Source organism: Drosophila yakuba, chromosome 3L, assembly GCF_016746365.2.
Source record: "Drosophila yakuba strain Tai18E2 chromosome 3L, Prin_Dyak_Tai18E2_2.1, whole genome shotgun sequence".
Classification (NCBI taxonomy): Eukaryota; Metazoa; Arthropoda; class Insecta; order Diptera; family Drosophilidae; genus Drosophila; species Drosophila yakuba.
This window is the reverse complement of record NC_052529.2, coordinates 22,397,386-22,422,752: the sequence shown is the minus strand read 5'-3', so window position 1 is coordinate 22,422,752 and position 25,367 is coordinate 22,397,386. Positions and strand designations below refer to the sequence as shown.

General features: G+C 43.0%; 1 protein-coding gene across 1 annotated transcript in view; it reads right to left on the bottom strand.

The window, feature by feature from the left end:
- LOC6539817 (MOXD1 homolog 2) overlaps positions 1-25,367 on the bottom strand; it is a 111,270-nt gene that overhangs the window by 29,002 nt on the left and 56,901 nt on the right. Inside the window, exon 3 of the mRNA XM_039373509.2 lies at positions 11,177-11,332. Within this exon, the coding sequence (XP_039229443.1) occupies positions 11,177-11,332 (156 nt within the window). The remainder of the gene's footprint in view (positions 1-11,176; positions 11,333-25,367) is intronic.

Below are 25,367 nucleotides of genomic sequence, written 5' to 3'. Positions count from 1 at the left end.
AACTCTTGGCACGAATTACTTGGTGAAAGATGGACCATCGTAGTCATCCAACCAGTTCTGCATGATCTGCAAGCCTCAAATGCATTCGTAATTGCTGCTTCATTTATTTTCGAACTTTTTAAAAACTGCTTTCAACATTGTCTTAGATGGGCCTGAAAGTTAAGTTGGAAACCATTGCATTTGTTTCCTTTTTCTCTACAGGCAGCCAACTCTTGCCTATCCATTCTTCGGCATTCGTGCACACATTGCACCTTTAAGAGCCATTTGCAGTAGTTGTTAATGGCATTGTTATTCTGGATGCCTTCCCCTCGCACTCTTTGTATTTTGCCCACTTTCGTTTTGCCGTTTCAACGCGCTGCCATAATGGGCCAATTGTCCTTAAATGCGGAGCGTGTTCCGTTCGCTAAGTTGGCTCAGACTCTGGTTCTGGACCAGACTCTGGCCGGCAATGGCCGTGGTAATGGCCCTGGTCCTGGTCTTGGCCCAGTGGTCAAGTCGGAGTCCTTGGCCCGACACCAAAAACTTTGTCTGTGCTGGCCCTGTTTAATGTGCACGTAATTGAAATGCATTTACAATTGAATTATAAACAGAGCAAACAAATGCGGCACAGGACTTCCACACACATTTACATGAATTCACACTTGAGCGGGGAAATGGGCAACTGGCATTGTGAAAACTTTCTGCAGCAGCTGAGCTCAAAATCCACGGTACTTTCCGTTCTTCTCGCTCCTCTTTACTGTTTCTCCTCACTCGCAATCAAATCAAGCATTCCCCAGAAACCCGTGTCCTTTGGATATGTGTGTCTGTTCCTACGAGTGCATGCGCCTGCATTAGGGTGGCCCTCAAAGGTTTTATCCTCTCATTTTGCTAGATGAATTTTTCAAGCTGAAAGGATGCGAATAAATATCAGCCATACGCAGTGTTGTTTGCACCAAATCACAGATGGTTTGAAAATTTTTCATTATACTTCCATCCATAACTGACAGGAACAACATTTATAAAATGTGACCAGGCTTTTTGGCCTACCCTGGTGTGAATACCAAACAGGTTACCATGGTCACGTCGGCCATTTTTGTGAGTGGCTGTCGAGGGATCCGCTCTTCTTAGCTATTCTACACTAGCCAAAGCACATTGAATATCAATTTTGCATGTGGGAAATTACATCGGAAACTTCGATTCCCACTCAGACGTGCCCAAGTTTCCTTGACATATCCTCGATTTCTCGCAGTGTGTGTCGGTGCTTTTGGTTGCTGTGGCATTTATGCCATTCCAGTCGTCAGTTGGGACTTGTGCAATTTTCGGAACTTTCTGACAGCTGATTTCAATAACTAATAGGCAGAAGTGGTCGTCCCCCCGAACCCTTTTGTTGCAGTCTAATTGCCGTGTCAGACTCTGTGATTGCCTTCGACCGGAGAGAAATCATTGCACATTGTTGACAACCGTCTGAAGCGGAGGCCAGTCCACATGCATCATGACATCTTGGGGCACAGCTGGAGGCCCAGACAGGTTCGATCGGTTCCTGGCCCGATCCTGACAGCCCAGCCCGAATAGGAAGTCAATGGACAAAGCAGCCGAAATATTCAAAATAGTCCCAGGCCTGTAATCGTTTTTCTAAACTCTCTCCATCTCCACAAAGTGGCTTAATGATTTTTGTTTCATTATATTGAGTCGTTTGAGCCGAATTTGGACACATTTGTGCTGAGCCTGGTTGTTGTTTTCGGTGCAATTGACATTAATTTGATTTATTTATGGTAGGAAGGCAAAGGCCATTTGGCTCAAGGTGCAACTGCTTTTGGCAATTGCATTTAAATTAACAAATCTAATATGGTTTCTCCCCAGAGTGCCCGCAGATGTTGTCTCGGCTCATTCATTCATCCACTTACTCACTCGACTCACTCACCCATTCACTTACTCACATGTGGGTGTAAATGAAAATGTTGTTTAAGCTGTGAGGAAAATTAATGTTTCTGAGTGGACAAAAGCGGCAGTGTTTGAGTTCGGAATGAACGAGAGGAATGCAGCGTAAATTATTGCAGCAAATTCATTTGGACACAGACATAAGTATGTGTGCGATTTGGCAAATGAAACTAAAATTGCCACCCATAACGAGATTAAGACAAAAGTGTAAATAAGATGGCATCTTCAAATGGGTCAAAAGAGAAGTGTCTGGCCAAGCAAATATAGTTTAAGTTATAGCTCAAATTAAGACGAGAAATGGTGATACAAAGCAGGGGTAAATATCCGTAAAATGGAATGTTTGTGTCAAAAAACTAAATTACGAATAAGTTTGTAAAAATAAATAAGCCACAAGCTAGAAAGATGGCAGTTTGTAACGCCTCCTCTTACATACGTTATCTTAAGCTTTTGAGTAATCCTATTTTGTTACTAATATTTCAAACATTTACCAATCAAGGCATCAATTCAATCTTCCTTATTTCATTTGTAAAGGGAATTGCTCGATTTGGTAACCAATGTAATTCAGTAAATTAAGTTTAAGTCGAGACAAAAATGTTTAATAATGAGCTACCAGCCTTAGCACCCATATCCAGCTTTTTTTCACAGCTATTCAACACAGTTTATTGGGGTCTCGTTTCATAAGTCTGACACTCATCTGTATTGGGTTCCTTTTAGATATTTTTCTTTCACCCTTTGCTTCCCTGTTGCCTAATTCATATTCATTTATTGTGCTTGCTGCTGCAGCAAATGCTTTTAAAATATATCCACGGACCCTCTTTTCCGATAAAGGGTTGTGGAGAGGGGTATGGTGATGAAGTGTTGTTCAAGCCAAACTGGCATATCCGTTGCTTTATTACATTTCGTTTAGTTTTTGGCCAACTGACCACTTTTTTGCGGCTACTTTGTGTGTGTCGGTGTGTCTGCATCTGTGTTCTTCGCCCGTTTATGTGTGGATGTGTCTTAGTTGCTCGGACTTTGCGGTTGCTTTGGTCACTAGCGCGGTATTTGGCTTGCATCGGAGTATGAGCGGGAAAACACCCTCCGATGGGGGAATGGCCAGTCCCCCTTGGCTTAAAATGAATTTACTAACCGAGTTTGTTCAGAGAGTTTACCGAATGAAAAACAGAAAAAGCGGGGCAAAAAATGCAAGTTTACTTCGCCATTTGACCATAAATAATATAATAAAATAACTACACAGGTCAGGCAACTATTGCATACTTTATGGCATCCAGCAGAACCCCCCACAACCCCAACCCTCGCAACATGTGGTCTAATATTTTTATAAACAAATTGGTTTTGCACAGCTCAACGGATGAGGAGCATGGAAGCGGCTTGCATGCGGTTTCCATATACGTTTGCACGTATGCACGTGTATATCTATGCTTTTTATATGACATATTTTTAGGTGGCGCTCTCTGGCTGTCAGCGTTTGCCACTTTAATTACTTTGGCTCTAAGGATGCGCAGATTTTCGCGTTTTTTGCTACAACCTGGTTCGGGCAGTTTTCTTTTGTGCCGCCCCTGTTGCATTTGGCAGGGCTTCAGGAAATCTCCTCTCCGGTCGGGGTCAGAACCAGCTGCGCTGAAAAGCAACTCAACTGGGCTCGTTATTTATGACCCTCCTCCTGCCGTCACTCACCTCGAAAAACGTTTGCCAAAACCCGGACGGAAAAATGGACAAAAACATGCGGCCTCTGGTCGAGGCTCTCCACTTAAGCCCCTGGAAAACTGAAAAACTCCGAAAACCTAGACGTGCCGGCTGTTTTGTTTGTCATTGCATTACTTTGGCAGTTAAATCGCCTACTGGAGTTTAGTATTGCAGTCCCAGCACCCAGGCTCCGACTTCTCTGCGCTTTCTCTTTCAATATTTGTCGCTTTGGGGCATTAAAACAAACGTTTCCCATTGCGTTGTGTTGGGTTTGCCTGCTGCTTTGATTTCGGTTTTTTGGTGTGCACGTTTCACATGCACTTCGAGTGCCACAACACCATCAAAATGGAACCCCAGTCCGTCCGCCTTCACCACCCGATCCCAAAACCCAATCTACCACCGCACCCACTCCGGACCAGAAACAACACCGCCAGTGCAAACTTCTGAGCGCGATTCGCGAAAATCACAGTCCGAAAAAAGGGGTAAATTCGGGCGTGGGTCGAAAAGTGAACTCTTTGCGAATGTACTCTTACTATGGAGGGGTACATTTCTATTATGAATTTATGTAATTAGTAGTGGAGTAAGTATTATATTGGGCTAATCTTAAGTGCGGACTACTTTCTAGGGACTATAAAAGAAAACCAGAGTTGCGCAACTAAAAAAGCAGTATTTGAAAGTTTTTCTACAAATGGATAATTTAGCGTTTTTTGCAATTCAGATTTATTATAAACATAACACATTTCCATGGCATGCCATTTTAGGCTCATTCCGAATAACCAAGGCTGATTGACCAGTTTATACCCCACCACTCTAGGATTGTTTTCTGGAATGGGTGCAGCTGGAAATCTGGGTATACGAGAATCTCTTGACAGTTTATATGTGCTGCCCCAATGGTTCCCTCTATTCTGGGTATTTCTCTCGTCCTGCGACTGTGCATTCGTTGGTTGATTTGCTCGTTGATTCGGAGCTCGTCAACTCGAAAACTCATGTGTAAAAAGGGACAATGCTGGGCTTTAACTTTAATAAAGCGACTGGGCGAACGCCGCACTCCAGGACCAAACGACCTCCTTCTCCGCCTAGACCACCGTTTGGGTACCAGGAAACATCAAAATCCACATTTCACTCCCCCCAAACCAAGCCCGCTGGCAGCACTGCGTTTTTGGACTGCGAACTGGTTGTGTACTTGATTTTGGGCAAAGCGGCAAATAACATTTTTGTTTGGCTTTGACGTTGTAGCAATTGCAGCGGTTATTCCATTTGCTTGACAAATATACGAGGACGGGGTTTCAGGCCCTCAGTCTGGGCTGGGCAACGTTTAGAGCTCCGTGGGCCGAACTCCGCTGAAGTGGAGGAGTGGTAAAGTGGTGGAGCCCAGCTCAGACCTCGCAACTTTTACAGAGCCGGAATTATGCGCAATTTTTGTTTGGCTGCTCGGGCAGTGTAAAGTGGTCTGGTTTAGATGAGAGTGTTTGCGTTGCAAAAGAGGCTTTCAGTGTAGAAGGAGTTTCACGGTTGCAGGGGCTAAGAGTGGCACAGCTTGCCGCTTTTTTTTTTTGCCAACATTGTGTGCTTCAAAGCAATCAACATAAAACGGTTCCCTAAGAATGTGAAAAACATGGCGAGGCGTAATAGGCGGGAACAGCAAATGAACAAGGCTAGTCCAATTCACAAATCCCAAAATCTACCTCCGCGTTTTGGCCGAAGGTTAATTTCATCATTTTTTAGAGGCCACTTAAACGTTGGAGCATAAATGTTTTTTTTTGCGTGGAGTAATGAAGCTGCCGACCACCCTAAGCACTTAATTCGGCTTTTAGTTGCCATTAATTTTTTTTCGGGGCAAAGGCTAAAATCTTCGGTTATGCTCTTGTGACTTTGGCACTAACAAAGTGCCAAAGGATTTCCAGTTGGCTTGGCGAGCTCAACAAAAAAACCTGAAAAATTAAATCAATTTAAATTTCCTTGCATACTTTTTGGGGTTCAGGTGGGTTCTTTTTGGGGTCTTGCACGCCGAGCCGGTAGTTCTGTTGCAGCCCTATTAAATTTTTAAGTGCCAAGCTGAAACCGCAAGGCCCACAAACACCACACATTCAACACAACCCCCCCGACCACTGGAGTGGTGCACTCCACTAATAATTCATTATAAAAGTCAGTGCTTTGGTTTTGGTTTTTGCGTTCTGCTGTGACGCGAATCCATAGCTGCACTCCTTGGAGCCCCCAAGTTGAAGACCCCAAGCTCTAGCTTATGCCGTGACAAACTGCTCACATATGTGGACTGTTTGAATGTTGGTGCTGGGAGGTCGTGTTTATGGCACGATTTTGCACAAAAGTCAGCGCCAGGAAGGGAAATGTCTGCGAATGTCTGTTCCCCAAAACGCTTTCTCTGCGGAATCGCCGCCTTTCCATTAGAGCCCACTTTCATGTACTCGTTCGTCACAGGATTTCCCCCACTGAGGTTGGATTTGTTTCGAAGAATTCGCTGCTTTGATGTAAAATGGCAATGGCCATTGGGGTTCTGAATCCCGAGGTCCTGGGGTTCTGCGACTCTGGGCACCCTGGGCCCTTAGCCCGCTGGTAAGTGTTGAAAATTACTGTCGACTTGACTTGTTGCCTTTTTGTTTTTTCTTCTGCTCCTTCCTATGCTATGTCCTTATTGCGAGGAAACAATAATATGTACAGCATATATGCACGTACATATGTGAGTATGCAAGGACCCGCCATTAATGGGCAAAAATTACTGTTTACAAGAGGGGAAAACTCCCCGCAGAACTCACCCTTCACCTCGAGTGCAAGTTTCGTGTTAAAATAATAAACACATAGCAAAAATTGTAGCGCCATGTGCGGATCTGATGGAGAGCAGAGCGTGCAGAAGAGGGGCATAATTCCATTACAGAACTACTTCGACTTGGGCCCTGCACCGGGCACATAAATTATATTAAAAACAATATTTTTACCCGGCTTCGAACTCAGCTGAACTTCACACGGCAAAGTTTTCGTCCCACGATTTTTTCCTCCACTCCAGATTTTGCATTTTAAATTGTCGGGACAGCAAAATGCCGTGGCAAGCTTAAACAATTACCAGAACAACAACAGCTCTAGTGGTAGCAACAACTAAGAGCAAAAAACAATATGAAATTATTATAATGACAATTAGTGTTAATTGTCACTTTCGGCGCGGAATGTTGCTTTTGGTCTCAGTTGAATTATAATTTGCCCAGTTTAGAAAATTAGCATTTTAGATGAGTTTCTTTTTGTTCTCCCTTGCGTTGTTTGTTGGCCTAAGCAAATAATAATAACAATAATAATAATAATGCAACATGAAAGTCAATGGGAAATTAAAAATTGTAATTACTCAATTATTATGCATAAATCACAACAAAAGCTTTGAAGAGCAAATACATATACTGCCCCTAAAGGGGGAATTTCCCATTTGATCGGGATGGTCTTATGGAGTAGCCTGATAATGACAATTCTGTGTACGTCGTCAAATTGAGGGTTTTTATTGGCAGGGTGATGGCCGGCCCATAAAGATTTTAATGATTTGCAGTGGGCGTAGGGCAATTAAGCGAGTTGAGAAAATTTAATTAAACCCACGACAAAAACACTTCGAGCGCCTATTGTTGGCCCAAATAAATTGAAAGCCATTTATTATCAATCCAGAAAAACTGCAAGTGGTGGGGGAAATTAGGAGGAATAATTAAGCAAACGATAGAACGAAGGACAGGAATATTGAGTGATAAATGTGTCTCAATCTGTGCTTCCCAAATTTATCTGACAGTCGCTTCCTAATCCTTTTGTGATTACTTTGAGCCATAATTTCGAATTCGCCAGTGGCCGTTTAGATTTAAGTGTCAAAGTTTCGAGATGACGCAGGATATCATTAAAAATATTTTAATGAGCTCGAATTGACCGACGCAGTAAGAAAACTTTACAATCTCAACTTTTTTGTTCATTTTCGATTTTACGCCCTAGCATTAAGCAAAGTTAAGCTTCGAAATCAAATTGAAATGACGTACTTAATGGTATTTTATGGCTTATGCGCAGTATTATTATTCCACCTCTGCAAGCCCCCTACCACCTATGTATCTATCTTTGTATATATCACCCATTTCCCCCAATGAAGTTGGATTTCTTATAAAAGATTCCATAGACTTTTATAGAAATCCCATGACGTCATCTGTCCATTGCGGTCCTGACTCTTTTTAGCCAATTGGTAATTTGGTTATTAGTCACGCTCTTTGCGCTCCATTAATGTTCATTACACATAAATGAACCCACATCGATTGATATTTTTCAACTTCGTCGTCGCCAATGTCGTTGGCGGTTTTTAGTGGCTGTAATTTTTGTATTGTGGTTGACGTTTTTGTGGTTGCCTGCCTCCCACCACCCACTTTGGTTTCATGGTGCGTGCAACTTCTTTGTCACCCCTGCAGTTTTATTTATGTAAGAGCCCAAAAAAAGCGGGAACCAGCGAAAAGGGTTGCTCGCATGGCCAATTTGCTCCGACTGATACAATTAATTATATAAATACAATTTTTATTTTTATTTATAGAAACAGTGGTCGAGACAAACTTTGAACTTTTCCCGAGATCATGCCCTCGCACATATGCTTTACGTTCGAGAACCGTATCTCCTATATCGATATAGGGGTTGCTTCACGGCTAGGGAATTTATTGTATACGCTTAATTGAGCACTGGCAACTCGAAAGGTTGAGCAGCTGATTGAATCCGCCCCGAGCACCCTGCACAATTTTTTATTCCATTTTTTATGACCGTTCGCCGGAATATTCTGTGTCTCGGGGTAGGTGGGCTGTGTAAATTCTTGAAATCGCTAAAAGTTATTCAAAATAGGATTTTATATTATGGACTTAAACAGCTGGAAATTTGTATTTCGGTATATCAAAAATGCATGCTCGGCTTGAGTTCATCTCCTGGCGGGGTTAATTTGGGTGTTATTATGAGAAAATGGGTCAGATCTGGCGGGGTGCGTTAAAGTACTTATGCCACTTGAGCGGCTTAGACTGATATGCTCATATGCTTGGCCTCTTGTGGGTACATCAAAGGGTTGGAGTTTTAATTCTCAAAGGTGCCTGAAGTGGGCCGAGATTGTTACGCCAAAGACAAAGTGGAACACCTTTTGGTGAAAAGTATTCTTCTGCCAGCGAGCTTTTGCTGAAATTAGCACAGTTGCCGCTAGTTAAACACGAAAAGGAAGTGGGTCTGCTTAGGGGCGATTTCGGGGCTTTTGGGCGAGGACTTCTTGCAGAAACGCAAACAATTAATAAATTTTTAAGTGCATGGCAAATCATGCCCCGCACGCTGACCTCAAAGTTCTGGACAAACCAAACTCAAACCTTGCAAATGGCTCTGCACACAATACATTATTAATTTTCCCCACCGCCTCACCCACCTCCTGCTCCTCCCCTCGGCATGCACAACAAACAGCGCTTAATTTGCCAAATGGTTGCTTCTGCTTTCCTACTCCACTGCCCACCACCTCTACACCCCACTTCCACTTAATGCAAAAAACTGCAAGTTGTAGTTTACTTGTTATTCATGGGACGGCGGGGGAGTTCCAGGGATGGCGAAGGAAGGGAGCGGACCAGATGCAAAATACCTTACCCAAAATGGTGCAATAGCGGAAATCGGTGAAGAAGTTGGGGAAAAGCACAAAAGCAAAGCCAAAATGGGGATAACTTCTTTTGAGCTGGTGAAAATGGAATAGAGATTCAGGGATTTATTATAACCTACACCACCAAGTTATGTTATTGGAACGAAGAAAGTAGAACTTTAAATCACTCAAGATATCTTCATGGTTGATACGCATTCTTTAAACTAATTATATACAAAAATACTACTGCACATGTTTAAAATAGATAAGGGTGATACCAGTTCAAGGAATTTGATTGAAACACACATTTTTCAATGATGTGAATGTCAGTTTCGAAACCAACTGGATTTGTGAAAGCAAATACTTCCTGTGGTCCTAGGGTATTTGGATTGTACAAATAGTGGCAAGCTGGGACGCTCCGCCACCATCTCCGTTTATCCACTCCCTGATTCAGAGTAAATTGCAGCGGCAAACTTAAGCGAACTGCGTAGAGCGGGGTCAGCTGAAACAGAAATTCATTAAAACTTTGCATTGTGCTCCAAAATTGCCCCCAACAAGAGCTTGCCAAGGCTACAACAACATTGAGTACTGGCTTATTGCAAACTAATTTGTCTAGGGCGATTTGGCCAAAGACTTTTCCTGGTGAGGTGGGGTCCCACCATTTGCCAATCCCCGGGATTCCACTCAGCCCCATCCATACGGGCTCACTGATGACGCGACAAGATCCAATTAATATGCTAGACAAATAAAATGCTTGGCTCCCTTCCCCAAAAATGTCCTTAGTTATTGGATCGGGAAGGGGAGGGGTTTACTAGAACCGTTTAGATAAAGCAATAACCAAATGTGTCTACAAACAAACACACGCGACTATGCATAACATTTTTTGCCCACCCCGCTCCTTTTGGGTTATTCAAACTTGAGACACACTATATCTCAATATGTGTATACTCTTCGTGGATGGGGCGTTCAGTTTGCCTTTGGTCCTTGTCGCCATGTCTGGCATATGTGTCCTTTGCCCTTTCCCTTCGGGAAGTATTTGGGTGTTTGCGCCACGCGCTTTGTTTACTCAAGTTAACCAGAAAGTTTTCTTTAAGATTTACGCTTAAGTTATACGTGATAAAACTTTTATCACTATGACTTGTTCGCCCGCTTTCCGGATTTTCCCAATATCTGCGGCTTTGATAGAGTGCTAAAGCTGGCTGACGATGGAGAGATTTGACAACTAATTGCGCAGCCAATATTGGAATGGCCTTGGAGTGCAGCTAATAGGCGGCAGGAGAGCTTAACGGATGGGATGCAACCCCTAATCCGCAATCCGTAATCTCTGATCCTTGCTTGTTGCGTCTGGGAAAAAGAAAGCGGCCTCGGGACTGATTCCGTATGCTTAGCATGCCACAAATTTTACTGTTTATATTTGGTTAAGGTTACTGCCGAAACGGGAACCACTCGTTGCCCTGCACAGAAAAACAAACTTTTTAAAATTAAACCTATTCGGAATTAGATTTGGAAAATTAATCAATACCATAATACGTTCCCTAAGCAGGAATTGAAAAAGTAACTGCAAAATTTTGATTTTCTTTTGGTATTTATAAAAATTTAACTAATAAGACCATGTATTTGATCAACGAATTTTATCGTGTAGGCTGTTTTAAACCATTTCAAATAACTCGCTCCCGTCCGCATGTTGTCCTCATATACGAGTATCCAGAATAACTAGTATACTAATGCGAATTATTTTTTCCCAGTGTACGTCCTCGAACTCCTCCCCCGATAAAAGCCGAAATCTCTTGAGTACTTTGATGGCAGTCGCTCATATCATAAACTATGAGTCAGGCAGGACCTCATACTCCCTCATACCCTCCCTAAGAGGGTATAAATTTGCAGGGCACAAACTTGCAGCAGCCGAAAGTTTGTCCAGTTTACAAGTATCTATTAAACCGTTGACTCCGGATAGACTGAACTCACCGTAATGGCGATGTCGTGGCTGGGGTCACACGTGTCCAGTTTGCGTCGGAAGCGGAGGACCGTGTGCGTCGCGTTCTCGTAGCCCAGCATCAGCATATAATCCTGCGAGGGATCCACCACCGGCTCGGGGTCTCCATTCCGTGTGACGTGTCGATCCTGTAATTAAATGCAGCGAAAGCGAACGGGGATTAATGAATGCAAAAGAATGAGTGCGGGAAGAATGAGAGAAAAATACTTAATTTACTACGGGCTTTTGCATCTCTGTGGATATTCTCGGTTTCGTTTCGGAAACATAACGAGATATCGGATATTTTTTAATATCATTAAGCAGACGTCTTCCTGTTCTTTTAATTCGGAACACCGAACTTTCCAGCTTGAAGGCTCTAGCGTTTTTATTCTAGGTGCGCTTATTTCACATGATATTTTTTGGTGAAGTAATCTACCACTGAGTCCGGGAGGACCTGATTTTTTTTTTCTAGAAAGACCCTGCACTTTGGCCCTTCCAAGTGTTTTGACAGAGTTGTCAAAGTTAAAGTTCTGTAAGTAGTTTTGCCCAAGACCAAGGAAAAAAGCAGATGGGTAAACCCTTTTTCGGTTTAAAAATACAAAAATGTTCGTGGGTCTCGTCCCTGTCTCCCTATTCGTTCTTTCTCCTCCGATTTCTTTGCACATTTTGGCCAGCCTCGTCGAACACAGAAGCCAGATATACGTGGGTGTATGTAAATTCTTATACATATAACAACATGACCCCTGTCTGCCTGCTCAATATTTGGAAAATGTTCTCTCAGCTTGTTGTGGCTGAGTGCTGGGCGGTGGGTGGGTGGGTGGTCGGTGATGGGTGGCTAGGTGCCGGGTAAAAGGATTCGGCTTTTCATATTGGCAGTTGACTGGAAATGGGCGTTATGCTTGCCATCTTTCCCTTGTCAGCCGCATCTCCCCAATTTCTTCGCTCTCCATCTTTTTGTTGTTTGGCAAAAATTTTGATGATGTTGGCAAAGTCAAAAGTGAATTGGGATGGGTGTGGTTATGGGTATGGGCATGGGCATGGGGATTGGGAGCCTCTCTTCGCTGTTCGACCGTTATTGAAGCTGATGGAATTCGGGCAGTTGACTTCAGTGCGGATATTTCAAAATTGTATTGATTTAATTATTTGTTTTCATATGAATCTATGAAACATACGCTTTACATTTGAATCGGTTGAAACACATATCGGCTTGTTCTGGCTTTTACTCTGTCAGGAATCGATTGAAATTAAAAGAGATTTATTGCTTATTAAATCTTTGAATTTAAAATGCTGCGTCCGTACAGACGAGCTTACTTTTGAATTACTAAATTGTTTGGTTTCTATTTCTCCATTTTCCATTTAATAATTTTGCTCTATTCATTTGAGAGATTGCATTCTCCATAATTTACGAGAAAACACGCAGCTGGTGGTCAGTTCCTTGGTCCAGCCTCCAGCCTCCACCTGAGAATTTGATTTATTTCTGCTAATGCCCCATCTTTTATCACACTTAACAGGATGTGCACTTTCCCAAGTTATTTTATCTTGGCTGACAGATTATGGCGCATAGAAAAAAGTTGTCCATCTGTCTTATCGTCGACAAAGAACCCTACCCCTACCCATCACTTCTGATAGCAAAACGAGAGTTTTCCATCACTTAATTACCTCGAAAATTTCCCTCAAACTCACGCAAGCGAAGGGGCCCACTCCCCACGCACACACACACACCTGAGGCTGTTGCAATTAATTTGCCCCAATTTATATCATCTGGATCCGGTGCTGCGTGTTGTTACCGACCGAATTACATGCCGGCATTTAATTAATCATATCTCAGACCAAGCGCCATTTGCCATTTTAGTTAGCTAATTAAAAGTTTTTCTTCTCCCGCTTCGCCGCCGCCCTGGCGAAACATTTAACATAAATTGTAGAAATATTTTTCAGCTATGGCGCGATAACTATACCTCTCCGTCGCTCCCTCTCTTTCTGTCTATTTGCTGTCCCTTTTCGGCGGGGAGGGAAGGGGAGGTAATCTGGGAACGCATAATTCAAGATCGCAGGCGCGCAGTTCCTCTTCCCGTTATGCCTGTTTTGCACAGCTTCCCTTTTAATTTTACATTATCTACCCAAACCGGCACACACACACACTCGCACATAGAGCCATACACATAGTCATACCTTGACATGTTTCCCGCTTATCTAGAAAAAAGGGAAAGAGACAGCGGCAACTGACGGAAATTAAAAATACGCGCTGCAATGTTGCAAGCACCCAACATGAAGCGACGTTATCAAAATCTGCGTGTGCGTGGGCGTGGTCGCTGGATGGAACAAGAGGCGAGGTGGATGTTGGGAGGTGCGTGGAGAGAGGTAAGGTTACCCACGGTCGTCGAGGGGTAATTATGCAAAAAGGGAAGGCGCATAAATTTGCAATATTCTTGGAGCTGCTCTCAAATGCCAACGACGCACTATGGGAAATTTGACCACTTTTTCTGGCCTAAATTAATAACTCCAGAACGGGGAGAGATATTCAATTGGTGTTTTTTGTATGGGGTTACACTAGTCCATATCTTTTATGGTACCAAAAATTGTGGGCGTGGCACCGCCCTTTCTATTATTTGTAATTTATAACTCCAGAACGAATAAAGATATTTCATTTTTTTTTTTTGCAATAATTTGCACTAGACCATATTTAAACGTACCCCAAAAACTGGGGGCGTGGCACAGTCCCTTATATTTATATTATTAATTTTCGTAGAGGCTTTCTTTCTTTTTGTATGCTTTTTCTAATCTCAGCAAAAACAACTGATTTCGTGATAGAGTTTATATACTTAATTATTTTACAGAAGTTAACAACAATAGTACTAATAAAAATAACGAAACAATTCAGCAACCGCCTTGTTTAACTCCCGTTTAGCATGAGATTACTCTGAATTTGGAAAAGTAGGGTTAAGTCTAAAATCTATAAATTCTCCGAGAATCGGTAAAAGTGGTTTTTAAAATTACAATAATCTGAACAAGAATTAAATAAGCTACAATATGAGGTATATTTTATTGATGCAATCTGCTGCAATCACTTTAAATCTCTATTCAAAGTTAGGCATTATAAAAAAAAATACTTTTGTAAAGCAACTAAGATTTTTACCAAATTACTGGGACAACACTAGTTTTTTTTTTCTATTGAATGTTGCAAACGCCTAATAGAAGGCCCACTGATTAAAATACTTTTTACAGAATGAAAATTAACGCTTTGGTTCCAAAGATATTAGAACTTTTGTAACGAAAGAAAAACTTAATGTTGCAGATTGTTGTTTTGTGTACGCGCAACAGCTGTTTTAAACAGCTGATTTCTTTGTTGGGGCGCCATCTATTAAAATTTCTGGTATGCACCACTAAAGATTGGTCAATTATGAATGCGTACACTAAATATTATTGTAATATTCCGACTTTCAGAAAATGGGTTTTGGCCAGAAAAAGGGGTCAAATTTCCCATAGTGCGACGTTTAAACTGCTCGCAACTTTATTTAAAGGTGTATGGGTGACTTCCCTGGTGTGTGTGTGTGTGTGCTGGCAGCACAAAGGCTCTCGGAGAAGAAGCAGAAACGTCGTCAAATTCGACTAAAGGGAAATTTAGGGGCTTTAAGGCCCTCAGCGTAATAAGATAGATTTGGTGATATATCATATCTTTGAGCCAATAAGTATGCTACACATTTCAGTCCAAATAATTGACACAACAAAAGTCGAAAGTTTTAATAAAAAAATCAAGTTACTAAGCAGTTTTTCTTTAATTTTAAAGAGTGTTTGTTTAAGACCTATATGGAAATTTAAATTTTACACTTTCTTTTTAAGTTGCATTCCACGTCGACACGACTCTCCTGTTGTACTTCCCTCAGCTCTTCGACGCTGCGTTTCAACAACCCAACGGCTCCTCCACCTTCTTTTTCAGCTGAATCTCGTTCCCGTTCCCGTTGTCAACGCACACGTTTTTTTAATTGCTGAAATTTTATCACACCTTCATGGTTCGCAGGACTCGTAAATTGTAATCCTTGCGCGGCTCTCGTCGCGTCTGCCTGACTACTTCTGCTCGAGCAGACAGCTCCTTGCCCTGGTTTGCCCTGGCTTGGCCTTTTTGCGATGTTGTCATTAACGTCGCTGCCTCTTAAGCATTTAATAGCCTTGTCAAGACTTTAATGCCTTTTAGCCGGAGCTGCTCTTCTAATATGTGTGTGCAGGGCCGTGGCGGGGGCGGGGAATGGGGAAAGGGAGAAATCAATAAAAGCAGCGCACAAATTAAGCACCTTTTGCGTTTCTCCCCCTGCCATTTGCTTTACTTTGCTTTTCCAGGCCGCAACGTGAATTTAATAGGATTATGAGGCAAGGATGTGCCGTAGAGGAGGAGGAGATTGGTGCAAAGTCCTTCCACTCTTTGCCGCTGCAATGTTGAAAACCCTTTGCGCCGCCACACAACATGAGCCTAATTGTCCTGATTCTCGCCTGATGGCAACTTTTCACACTCCCATTCGCAGAATCGTGGATCGTGGCGTGGAGGACCTCAGCCCAAGTTTTGTTATGCCAAAAACAAACTTTGGCAATTTATGATAATTCAACGTCAGCTGGGACAGTTCAGGCAAGTACATAGAGGAGAACCGTCATCACGGCAAACTCAACTCGACTCCGCTCAAGACATCTGAACTCAGCTGAACTGACAGCTGGCCAGCAAAAGCCTTAGAATATGCTCGCAGCACACATTAAACTTATTGCCCACCCCACTCGAAGCGCCCACTACAGATTTACTCCGGAGCAGTCGTACAGCAAAAGGGTTGGTTATGGCTCCCCTCCTCACTGCCTCCGGAATCCCACTACACATATCACACGAATATCAAAATGTTAGCTCTCCTTTCTGTTCACACACAGACCAACTAATATGTGCCTTCGGAGAGTTGCCAGCAAAGTTATTTGGAGTTTTCACTCTTTGAGAAAGGTTGCAGCCTATATGAATCTATGATTCAGATGGAGTCAGCTCCGGGGAAAACGGAGAAATGGGAAACGGCTTGGAAAAATTGTGATGAATGGAGGTAGAGGCCTCTGGGTCTCTAAACTATTGATCTCGAAATTTCCCGAGAACTTGTCGAGCGCCCCTCTGCGAAACGCCCCTTCCTGCTGCCAACTATCTAACTGTCCCAGCTATCTATTGCCATTTGCCAGTGCCAAAATTGTATGCAGCTCCCCCATTCCCCCGTTCCCCGCCTCTGAGCCTACGCCTCCGCTCATCCTGTTAAGTTGGTGGCATTGTAAATTGTTTTCCCGTGCACTGTTTGTCCTTCCTTTCCTGCGCCATTTTCTCGGTTGCCTGTCGGCCAGCCTTCTAGACTGCACTTGATGTATGCTACAGGAGGTCTTTTGGAGAACCGAGTGAGTTTTCCTGCTCACACACTCGCCCGCGCTTGTTTTGGCTTAGGAATTGATGGCGTCGCCGCCGTCGTCGTTTGATGTCTTATGTACATTTGATTACGTATCCGCCATGTTGCCTGCTTATTTGCCTGTAGGAGTGCACAAAGTCTTCTCCGATGTATATCTCTCGGCAGAGCAAACTCTCCCTTATGTCAGCGCCAAAAAGAGAGCGCGCCTCTGGGCAAAGTCATCAAGAAACGAAATCTCCACCCAAAATCAGACTCCAGCCCCCACACCCAAGCAATTCCACTCCCTCCTCTGATAATGCTGATGAGTAGTTGGAGGCATGGGGGAGCGGCAGGTCGGTCTGATGATATTGGCATTGGCAGACGACTTGAGTTGGCTTAAATTACCGCTGCGAGCAAGTATATCAATTAATATAGTTTAAGTGTGTTCAAGGGAGGTTCGTGCACACCGAGTGCTTTGGATGGTATTGAAGCCTCAGCCAAAAACCGAAGGAGCTTGTAGGCAGAGTGCTCTTCATCTCGGACTTTGGCAAATTAAATCGCTTTTAGTTGATTTTAAGCCAGCCTGGCTATCCGCCTGTCCGTCTGACCATCATTCAGTCAGAATCTCATTTTCGGGAGCTGCGTGTGTTTGCCTAACCCTAGACTTTGGCCGGCTTTCTACGTAAGCAGCATATATATGCAGACACTGCAGATTGCAAGTTAATATTTTATGAAATCAAACAGCAACAAATTGTGCAATGCAATGCAACTTGGCCGGTACCCGCCCTCCGATTGTAAACTTTGTATAGATCTCAGTGGGAGAACCCTTCATTCATCTTTCCTATCTTTCAATCATTCCAACCGACACCCACCGACCCACTGCATTTCAATCTTTCCTCCCCCTATATTCATGCAGATAAAAGGCATTTTATTAAAATTGAAATTGCCCAACAGACTTTTGGCTTTTATTTTAGATTAAATATCAATCACTTTGTCTTGTTCAGTCAGAGTGGCAATTTGTAACCCAGCGGAAAATGGAAGAGCAGGGATGAGACCGACAGCAATTGAACGAGTTAAATGTTCTCCAATGGTCATATTACATTAAAACGTCCAGTGATTATTGCCCACTAAGGCTGCATGAACGTATGCAATGGCAGTCAACACATATAAATTAGTCCGTGCCATTTGTCAGCCCCAATTCCAATTCCCGACTTTTCCGCCTCCGCACTTGTCCGTTGATCACTGTTAAATTCATTGATGCATTAAGCATCGTTGGACAGCCGGACAAAAAGTGGCATATTAAAATGATTAAAAACGGGCACTGGAAAGAGGGTGTGGTATGGTATGTGGAAGGATGGCTTAAAACGTGCTCGAATGAAATGCAGCTGCAAACAATCAAAACTAAAGTGGAGCACAACGCACAGAAAGAGTTACAACCGGATTATTGGAAGTGAACAGTGGACATAGGGAAAAGTGAACCAATCAGGTGAGAAATAAGACAGCTACGAATCATGAGTGCGAGACTTGTCAATTAAAAACTAAGATGCGCTTTCAATTCGTTTGACTTCAAATAGATCGTGGCTTAATAAACTCTCTTCTCGGCTACCAATTTCTATACTTTAAGTATTTTCGAGACTTCGCCGTAATTGCGTGATTGGACTAACTTCAGAATATTGTATTTAATGTCCAATAAGAAGAGATAATTTCATTGTTGTTCTAACCCCTAATTGGGCAGCACGCATCAAAGGGATTCTTTAATTTCCAAAGTCAACGCTTGTTTAATTTTCCACTTCTGGGACCACTCCACTCCCCATTGTTTTTTAGCACTCTCCTATCCGCAATCTCAGTCTCGTAGCCCCGAGGGGGAACTTGATTTGCCCATTTGCATTAAACAATTTCTCGAAACCCAACTGGCAACTCAGCTCGGCTAAGCCTGATGGCTGTCCATAACCAGAGTGTTCGAGTGGGTGGGATGGTGACGTAATGGAAGGGAGGGGGAGCGCAAACAACCCTTTTAACTAGTGCGCTCAATTAATGTCATGTACACAACCCACTTAGCTAGTCCCCACTGTACTGCGGCGTCATCATCAATGTGACATACATATCAAAAAGGCAAATTCAATTAACAAACTTTGCACGTCACTCAAAATTAACTCTAGGGTGTTCATCCAGATACTTTTCTCCACCCCACCCTATTATCCACTGCCTCCCCGTCCTTGTTGACAAATACCGCAAAAAAGGAGAAATAAAAAGAATTCATAAAAATGACCGGAATTATGAAAAGAAACAAAGGAAGCGAGATAGAGCGAGCCAGAGGAAGTGACTATTTTTTATATATCGCTTTCAATTGTCCCAGAGTGTGCCGCCCAAACGCTGTTGGCTCTCTGCTTTCGGCCACGCCCACTCGCCTGCGGATGCGGGTGCGAATGCGAATGCTGACGCTGATGATGGCACTCTGCGTTTGGGGGAGTAGCGTTTGGCGTAGCTGAGAGAGCAAGCCCAACGCATTATACAATAATGCGTTTTTATAGCAAAATTAAATTATAAAGACGAAAAATTGTTTTTGTCATATTGTTCAGCTGATGCCTGTCAGTTTTCGTCTGCGGCTGTCCCTTTTGCAGCTGCGGTGGGTGGTGATCTTTTGGGTCTTTGGTACCTTGGAAAATCGAGTGGTTGCTCCCGCTCGAACACACAGGATATAACAGTCGATAATGTGCACACGACATACCGGATTTTCAAGTATATCTACTTTCCACTAGTAAATCACTTTCAGCATACATATATTGATCTTGGAAGCACATAAGTAAGTAATGATTTCCAGTCATGTGAAAATCCTTAGTCTTCTAGGTACATCTGTCGTCCATCACTGCAACCGGTGGAAAGGCAACTCTGTCCCCCGGTCTGAACATTGAAACCACTTTTAAATGCGATCCGTAACGGCTGCCATCGAAATCTGTTGAATGTATCTCACACACAGGCAAACCCGAAAAACTAAAAGCAAATTCAAATAAATTTCCAATCCCCCAGTGCATTTTTAGCTCTCCGGCCTGCTTGGCGTGGGTGTTGGAAGGGGTGGGTCTGCCTGTCTACGTGTCGTTTAGCATAAAGGGGTGGGAGGAGTTTCGATGGAGGGCTAAGGGAGGTCTGCCCTTAAGGGCTGCATTTATGACACTCCATTTGTCAAGCGAATGAACGACGGCTGGATGAGGCGAAGCGAGCCAAACGGAATGGATGGAAGTGAAATGAAATGAAAGTGTGTGAAACCGAGAGCCGGAATTGAGGGATTGGCATCGAGATGTGTGTCCTGAGTGTCCTGGGTGTCCTGGGTGTCCTGGGCTCCTTTCCCGGATCGGCTGACTCTGCGAATTCAATTGCGCTTCGGTTTCCAATCCCAATCTCTAATCCTGAAACCCTGACAGCACACCACCCACCCCATCCCTACTCGCCTTGTCTTTCCCGACTGACAGAAGTGTGTTTTGTTTGAAAAATTTTGAATTTCTACGCTGACTTGGAATCGCCTGACATTGACGTTTATTAAGCGTTTTTGACACTTTCCGTGCCACCAGAGAGTTATCTCAGAAAAATGAACTTGCACTCATCCCTCAATGAAAGTCCCACTGCCCTCCGGTTCACCACTTAACCACTCAATGTCAGTCACAGATTGGGGATTGCCAGCGACATTCGGATTATATGCCTCCAAACATTTTCGGCTATTTAATATTTGTGCAAAATTTTTATTTTAATGAGCAAATGGTGTCTCGACTCCCGCATATTTTCCAAGCAGACATGTGTGTGTGCACCCTTTGTGGCAGCTGCTCCTTTTTTGGGATTCTTTTTTGTTTGTGACTTGTTTGGGAGTTTGATAAGCTGTCAACCCTGAGGGTCGCTTTTAAGTAGCGAAATTCATAAATATATACCATGGGCACGCAGGGATTTTCACTTTAATAAGTGCACATTAGACGAAAGAGTGGTGTTAAATTCAAAACAACTAACATTTGAGATAAAAGCCTCGCGTAAATTCCAGTCATTTCTATTTGGCCAACAGCTCACGTATTTTATGGCCTATACTTTTGAGAAAAAGGAACTGACACATTTCCCAAAAAAGCACAGGAAAATCCTTTTTCTAATTACTTGTCCACTTGCGCCCCTTCCGTTTCGCCTATTATTAAGGCCATAAATCCATGATCGCTTTGATATGAGACTCACCTGCTACGTTTTTATTTCGCTCAACAGCAAATGCCCCCAAAAACGTGCCGAGTTGCCTAGAGCCCTTCGGCTTGTTTCCAATTTGAGAGGGAAATGTGCGAAGTTGGGGTACTAAGATAAAAAATGTAAATATCATTGTTTGCGTCATAGTCCAGGGGAGCTGTTCTGCGGGGAGGGGCGGTAATGGGTGGTGGGTGTTGGGTGCCCGGCAGCCAAGCGGCGAATGCTGAAAAAAGGTTTACACTGCCGGGGAGCAACTCTGAAAACACGTTTTTATATCCTCTCCCCGTTTCTCTGATTTTTGACAAGTTTGCAAAAGGTTTTTCCCTGCGGACCCCAGGGAATGAACACCTTATCACCAACTTATTGCATCCGCCGGCAACAATTTCGAGTGTCTCGGCCTGGTTTGTGTGCGTGTGTGTATACTAAACTGTTAGGGTGTGTGCGTTTGGTTATGTGAGGAATGGAAAACGCTTTTCCCCTTTCTGGACACCAGCACACACACCCTGACACGCCAAGGGTTTCCCCATACACTTTGTGCTGTTGGTTCTTGTGCCTGGCGGCGGATACGTAAAACGTTTTAATTACATTTGTGTGTTAAAACTTCAATTGACGCAGGCATCGCCAGGCGCCCCAAGCTAACTTCACCCCACCGAACCCAGGATTACCCTGGAAAACCCTTGGATCACCCAACCCCAGCCTTCCGGGATTCACTCTACCGCTGAAACATTTCGTTGCCTCGAACGCTTTTGAACTTTAAACCGGGCTCGAAGGAGGTATAAAAGTGTTTTTGTGGGAGTGTCTGAGTAGCGATTTGGACATAACTAGATTCCACTTTTTTGATAATGGTAAATGGCAATTTAGACATTTGAAATTTACATTTTAACAGTTGGGCTGTTTGATTGTACGTTTCCACGAATAAAAACAAATTTAATGTCAAAAGTCAAATTAACTGCATATGTAATTGAGAAATTTCCAATTCCTAGTATATTGAATTGTCCCTTTAAAATTCAAAGGGTTTTAATTCACTGCCCAGAATGTTCTGATTTGTAATGAAATCTGTGTTATTTAACTTTTGTATTATAAGTATTTTTCTCATATTTTCTTTTGCAAATCTTCCTGTCATTAATAATTATTTATAATATAAAAAAACAAAAGAAAACGCTTTAGTCGAGTTCTTTTTTTCCCCTATTTCTATCAATAAGCTAGATAAATGTGAACATTTCTTGTACCTCAAGCGGGTATCTGATAGTCGGAGAACTCGGCTATAGCGTTTTCTCTTTTGTCAAAACCCCAATTTAATTTAACTAAACTGTCAAATCAAAAGCTCAGGCCTGAAACAAACACAGCAAAAAGCACCAAGAAGGGGTAGTTAACCAGACGAACGAAGTCAAAGGGGGGTTGGGGACCCCTAGCCGTAGGATTCACAGTCCCTCGAGGAGGAAAGCCAAGAAGAGCTTATAGCAGATGTGGAAGCGGAAATGGAAGTAAGGATAAGGCTGTCAACCTAAGCGGCTAACACTTGTGTGTGTCAATTTTATTTGATGAAAACACAAACACAAGCAGAGAGCAGATAGGGCGAGATAGGGGAAGCTGGCTTGTTGCTATTTGTAGAGAGTCCTGATTGCTGTCGCAGGCCAGGCCGACCAGGACATGTGCAAGCTGCCATCCTCGTGGTCCCCTTTTAGTGCCAAGTGTTATCGACAAACAAATAAAAAAATAGATTCGAGTGGATGGAGAGGGCCAGCCGAAGAAAGCCTCCTTCTACCTCTTATTGTGTTTACTTTAGGGATAATTTCCTACCCATACACGATCGCATGTGACAGGACTTCCACTCACTCCATTGTTCGAGACTAATTCCCCAATCTTAATTCACTCAAATTCGATTATTGCATTCGATAGATGCTCTTTCGGGCTTCGAGGTTCAAATAAACTTTCCAGCCAGAGAGTCATTTATTTCTACGTTTAAATGGCGAGAGCTTGAACGGCGAGCAGCAGCAGCAACAAAGTAACTCTAACAATAATGACAGAAAAACAGCGGGAAAATAAAGAGCTACATTGAATAAATCATTTGCGGAATCGAATCGAGCATGAATGCAATAAGGTCCTTAGAGTGTTGATATAAGATATATATAGACAAGATAGAGCTAGAACTTCGGTGAACAGATGAGTGCTGTACAGCCAAAATATTAGCAAACGTGAAGATCTAAGACGTTGACTGCTTCACTGCTTTCTAATTAAAAGAGTGCTCAAGATTCAGGCTCGGAAACGATGAAGCAATCTCCCCAGCTTAAGTGTATAGAATTATTCAGGTCAGATCAACTTTTATTTGACTGACCACTTTCAATATCTGGGCGTCCGTCCAATTACGTTTTTTGTGTTCGCCCCGTACCCGATATTATTGTTATTTATCAGCAATTATTTAAGCACATCTGCTATCTGCTGCAACCATACACTAGAGACGCTCACGTGCCACCCCAGCAACAATTTCACACATCTCCACTTGCTCTACCTGCCCCATCGGGGCAACTCATTGCTAGATTAACTAAATTGCCTTGAACGCGGAAGTATTGTATTCAACCCCCCTTCTCAAGAGCAAGAGTAACCCCAAATGGAAGAGGCCAACCCCAGGGGCCATGTTTGAGCTGTATCTGTTTAAATTCGACTACTTTGTGCATTTGCGCCTTGTTCCTGAAAGCGTGCTGTAATTTTTGGCTCTGTTCTTTTCACTGAGTCACTCCCCCGAACAATGGCAGAGTTCGCTTCGGTGTTTTGGTGCTCACCTTGCCACAAGGACTCAAATTCACACATACACGAACACACACTTTGGGTGAGGCACGCACACACACTTGCCTGCGGAGAGCAATAAAATAAAAATTGAAAACACAAAGGATTTATAGCTCCAATAGGTTTTCAAGGAGCCTTCAAAAGCTCAGTACAATTGCTATGAGGGCGGCGAAACTCCAGTTTCAACAAACCAAGTCGAATTTTTATATGAAGGCTGGTAGTAACCGAAGCAAAGACACTCATTGAATTGCCTTCAATACACAATTTTGTTAATGCATTTCATGGTTTACTATTAAATGTTAGATCAATTACTGGGGACTGACTTCTTAGCATTGGAATTTTAAAAGAATAATAATAACAATCATGAATTTGTTCATGGCCAAATCTTTCTTCCAGCAGTCATGCCCTGGGGATTACCCTTTTTTGCCCTACAGGGTAGGCATATACAACAGGAAGATATATTTAAGCAGCCATTTCATTGTTTATGTGCCTGGGTGTGTCTCTGTCTGATTCCCTCGCCATCGGTTTGTCTGTCGGTTTGTCGTCCTGGCGCTGGGCATATGGCGCCCACAGATTTAACTTCTCTGATTATTTTTCCACTTTCTGGTGCCAACCACCCAGCAACCTCCCTAAATGCACGCAGTGTCAGTCCCACCAACCTCTTCCTATGTGTTGTACCGTTTTCGTCCAATTTTTACATTGATTGAAGTATTTTCCGTTTTGTCGGCTTTCACGCGCCTTGGGCCATGTGGCTTTCGGATTTGGATTGGGCTTTGGCTTTGACTTTGGCTTTGTCTGCCTTTTAGACACATGAAAAACAAACAAGAGCGGAAAGTGTCGAAGAAGGGAGCGTTTCTACTTCGGTGAAGGTGTAAATAAATATTCTGGGAATTCGGGAGGCTACGAATGTTGTGTTTTTCCCTCACTACAACTTTAATGAGACGGAAGCAGGCTGGGATCCGGCGAAAAGGAAATTTATATAAAGTGAAAAGCTGCTTTGAGTTCTTCATTTGGTCCTGCCACATTTTCTTTGGGCTGATTTTGTGTTTTTTTTGTCTCCTTTCTGGGCCTTGGGCCTTTGAACAATATAAAAAGCTGAAGCTGTTGGTGAAATAAAAATGAAATTACTTAAAATTTGTCACAATAAGCTGGTGCCCACCCGCTTTTCTAGCCACGATGTTTGCCTTTCTGGCTTCTCTGCGCAATATTATTTTGTATTATTAAAATTGTTTCAAATTGGGAGGGACGAACCTCTAATAGCTCGGCAAAAACAGCAACAAAGCCGTCTAATGGACCATATTGTGCCTTTGGTTTTTCATTTTTATTGCGAATTTAGGCATCATTAGTTACGGTTTTTTAATAAAAGACCAACGGTCGTCTTCCGACCGTTCTGGCCAAGTTTGATTTGTGTGCATTCTGACCGCCTTAAGTGCGCCTTTGGGTACCATTGTCTTGCTCGATGTGGTCAAGCTTTGTTTGACTTGAAGCTCGTTCCGGGGGCCGCAAAACTTTGACAGAAAGTTGAAAAATAAAAACTTTTCTTTAGGGGCATTTCGCTGAGACAAGTAGACGAATGTACGAGAATTAGCCAAAGATGTTGGCCAAAACGATTTCAATCGCCTGGCATGAATTACTGAGGGGCGTTTGGAGCTGGCAATACCGCCCCAGTCATGATTTCTAATTCATTTTCCATACTGAATATCACGAATGCTTGGACATATTTTCACCGCCCTAATCGAGCCACTGAAATTCCATCATCAACGTACATCAGAAATACTTATGCAAATAACTCAAAGGCTTTGGC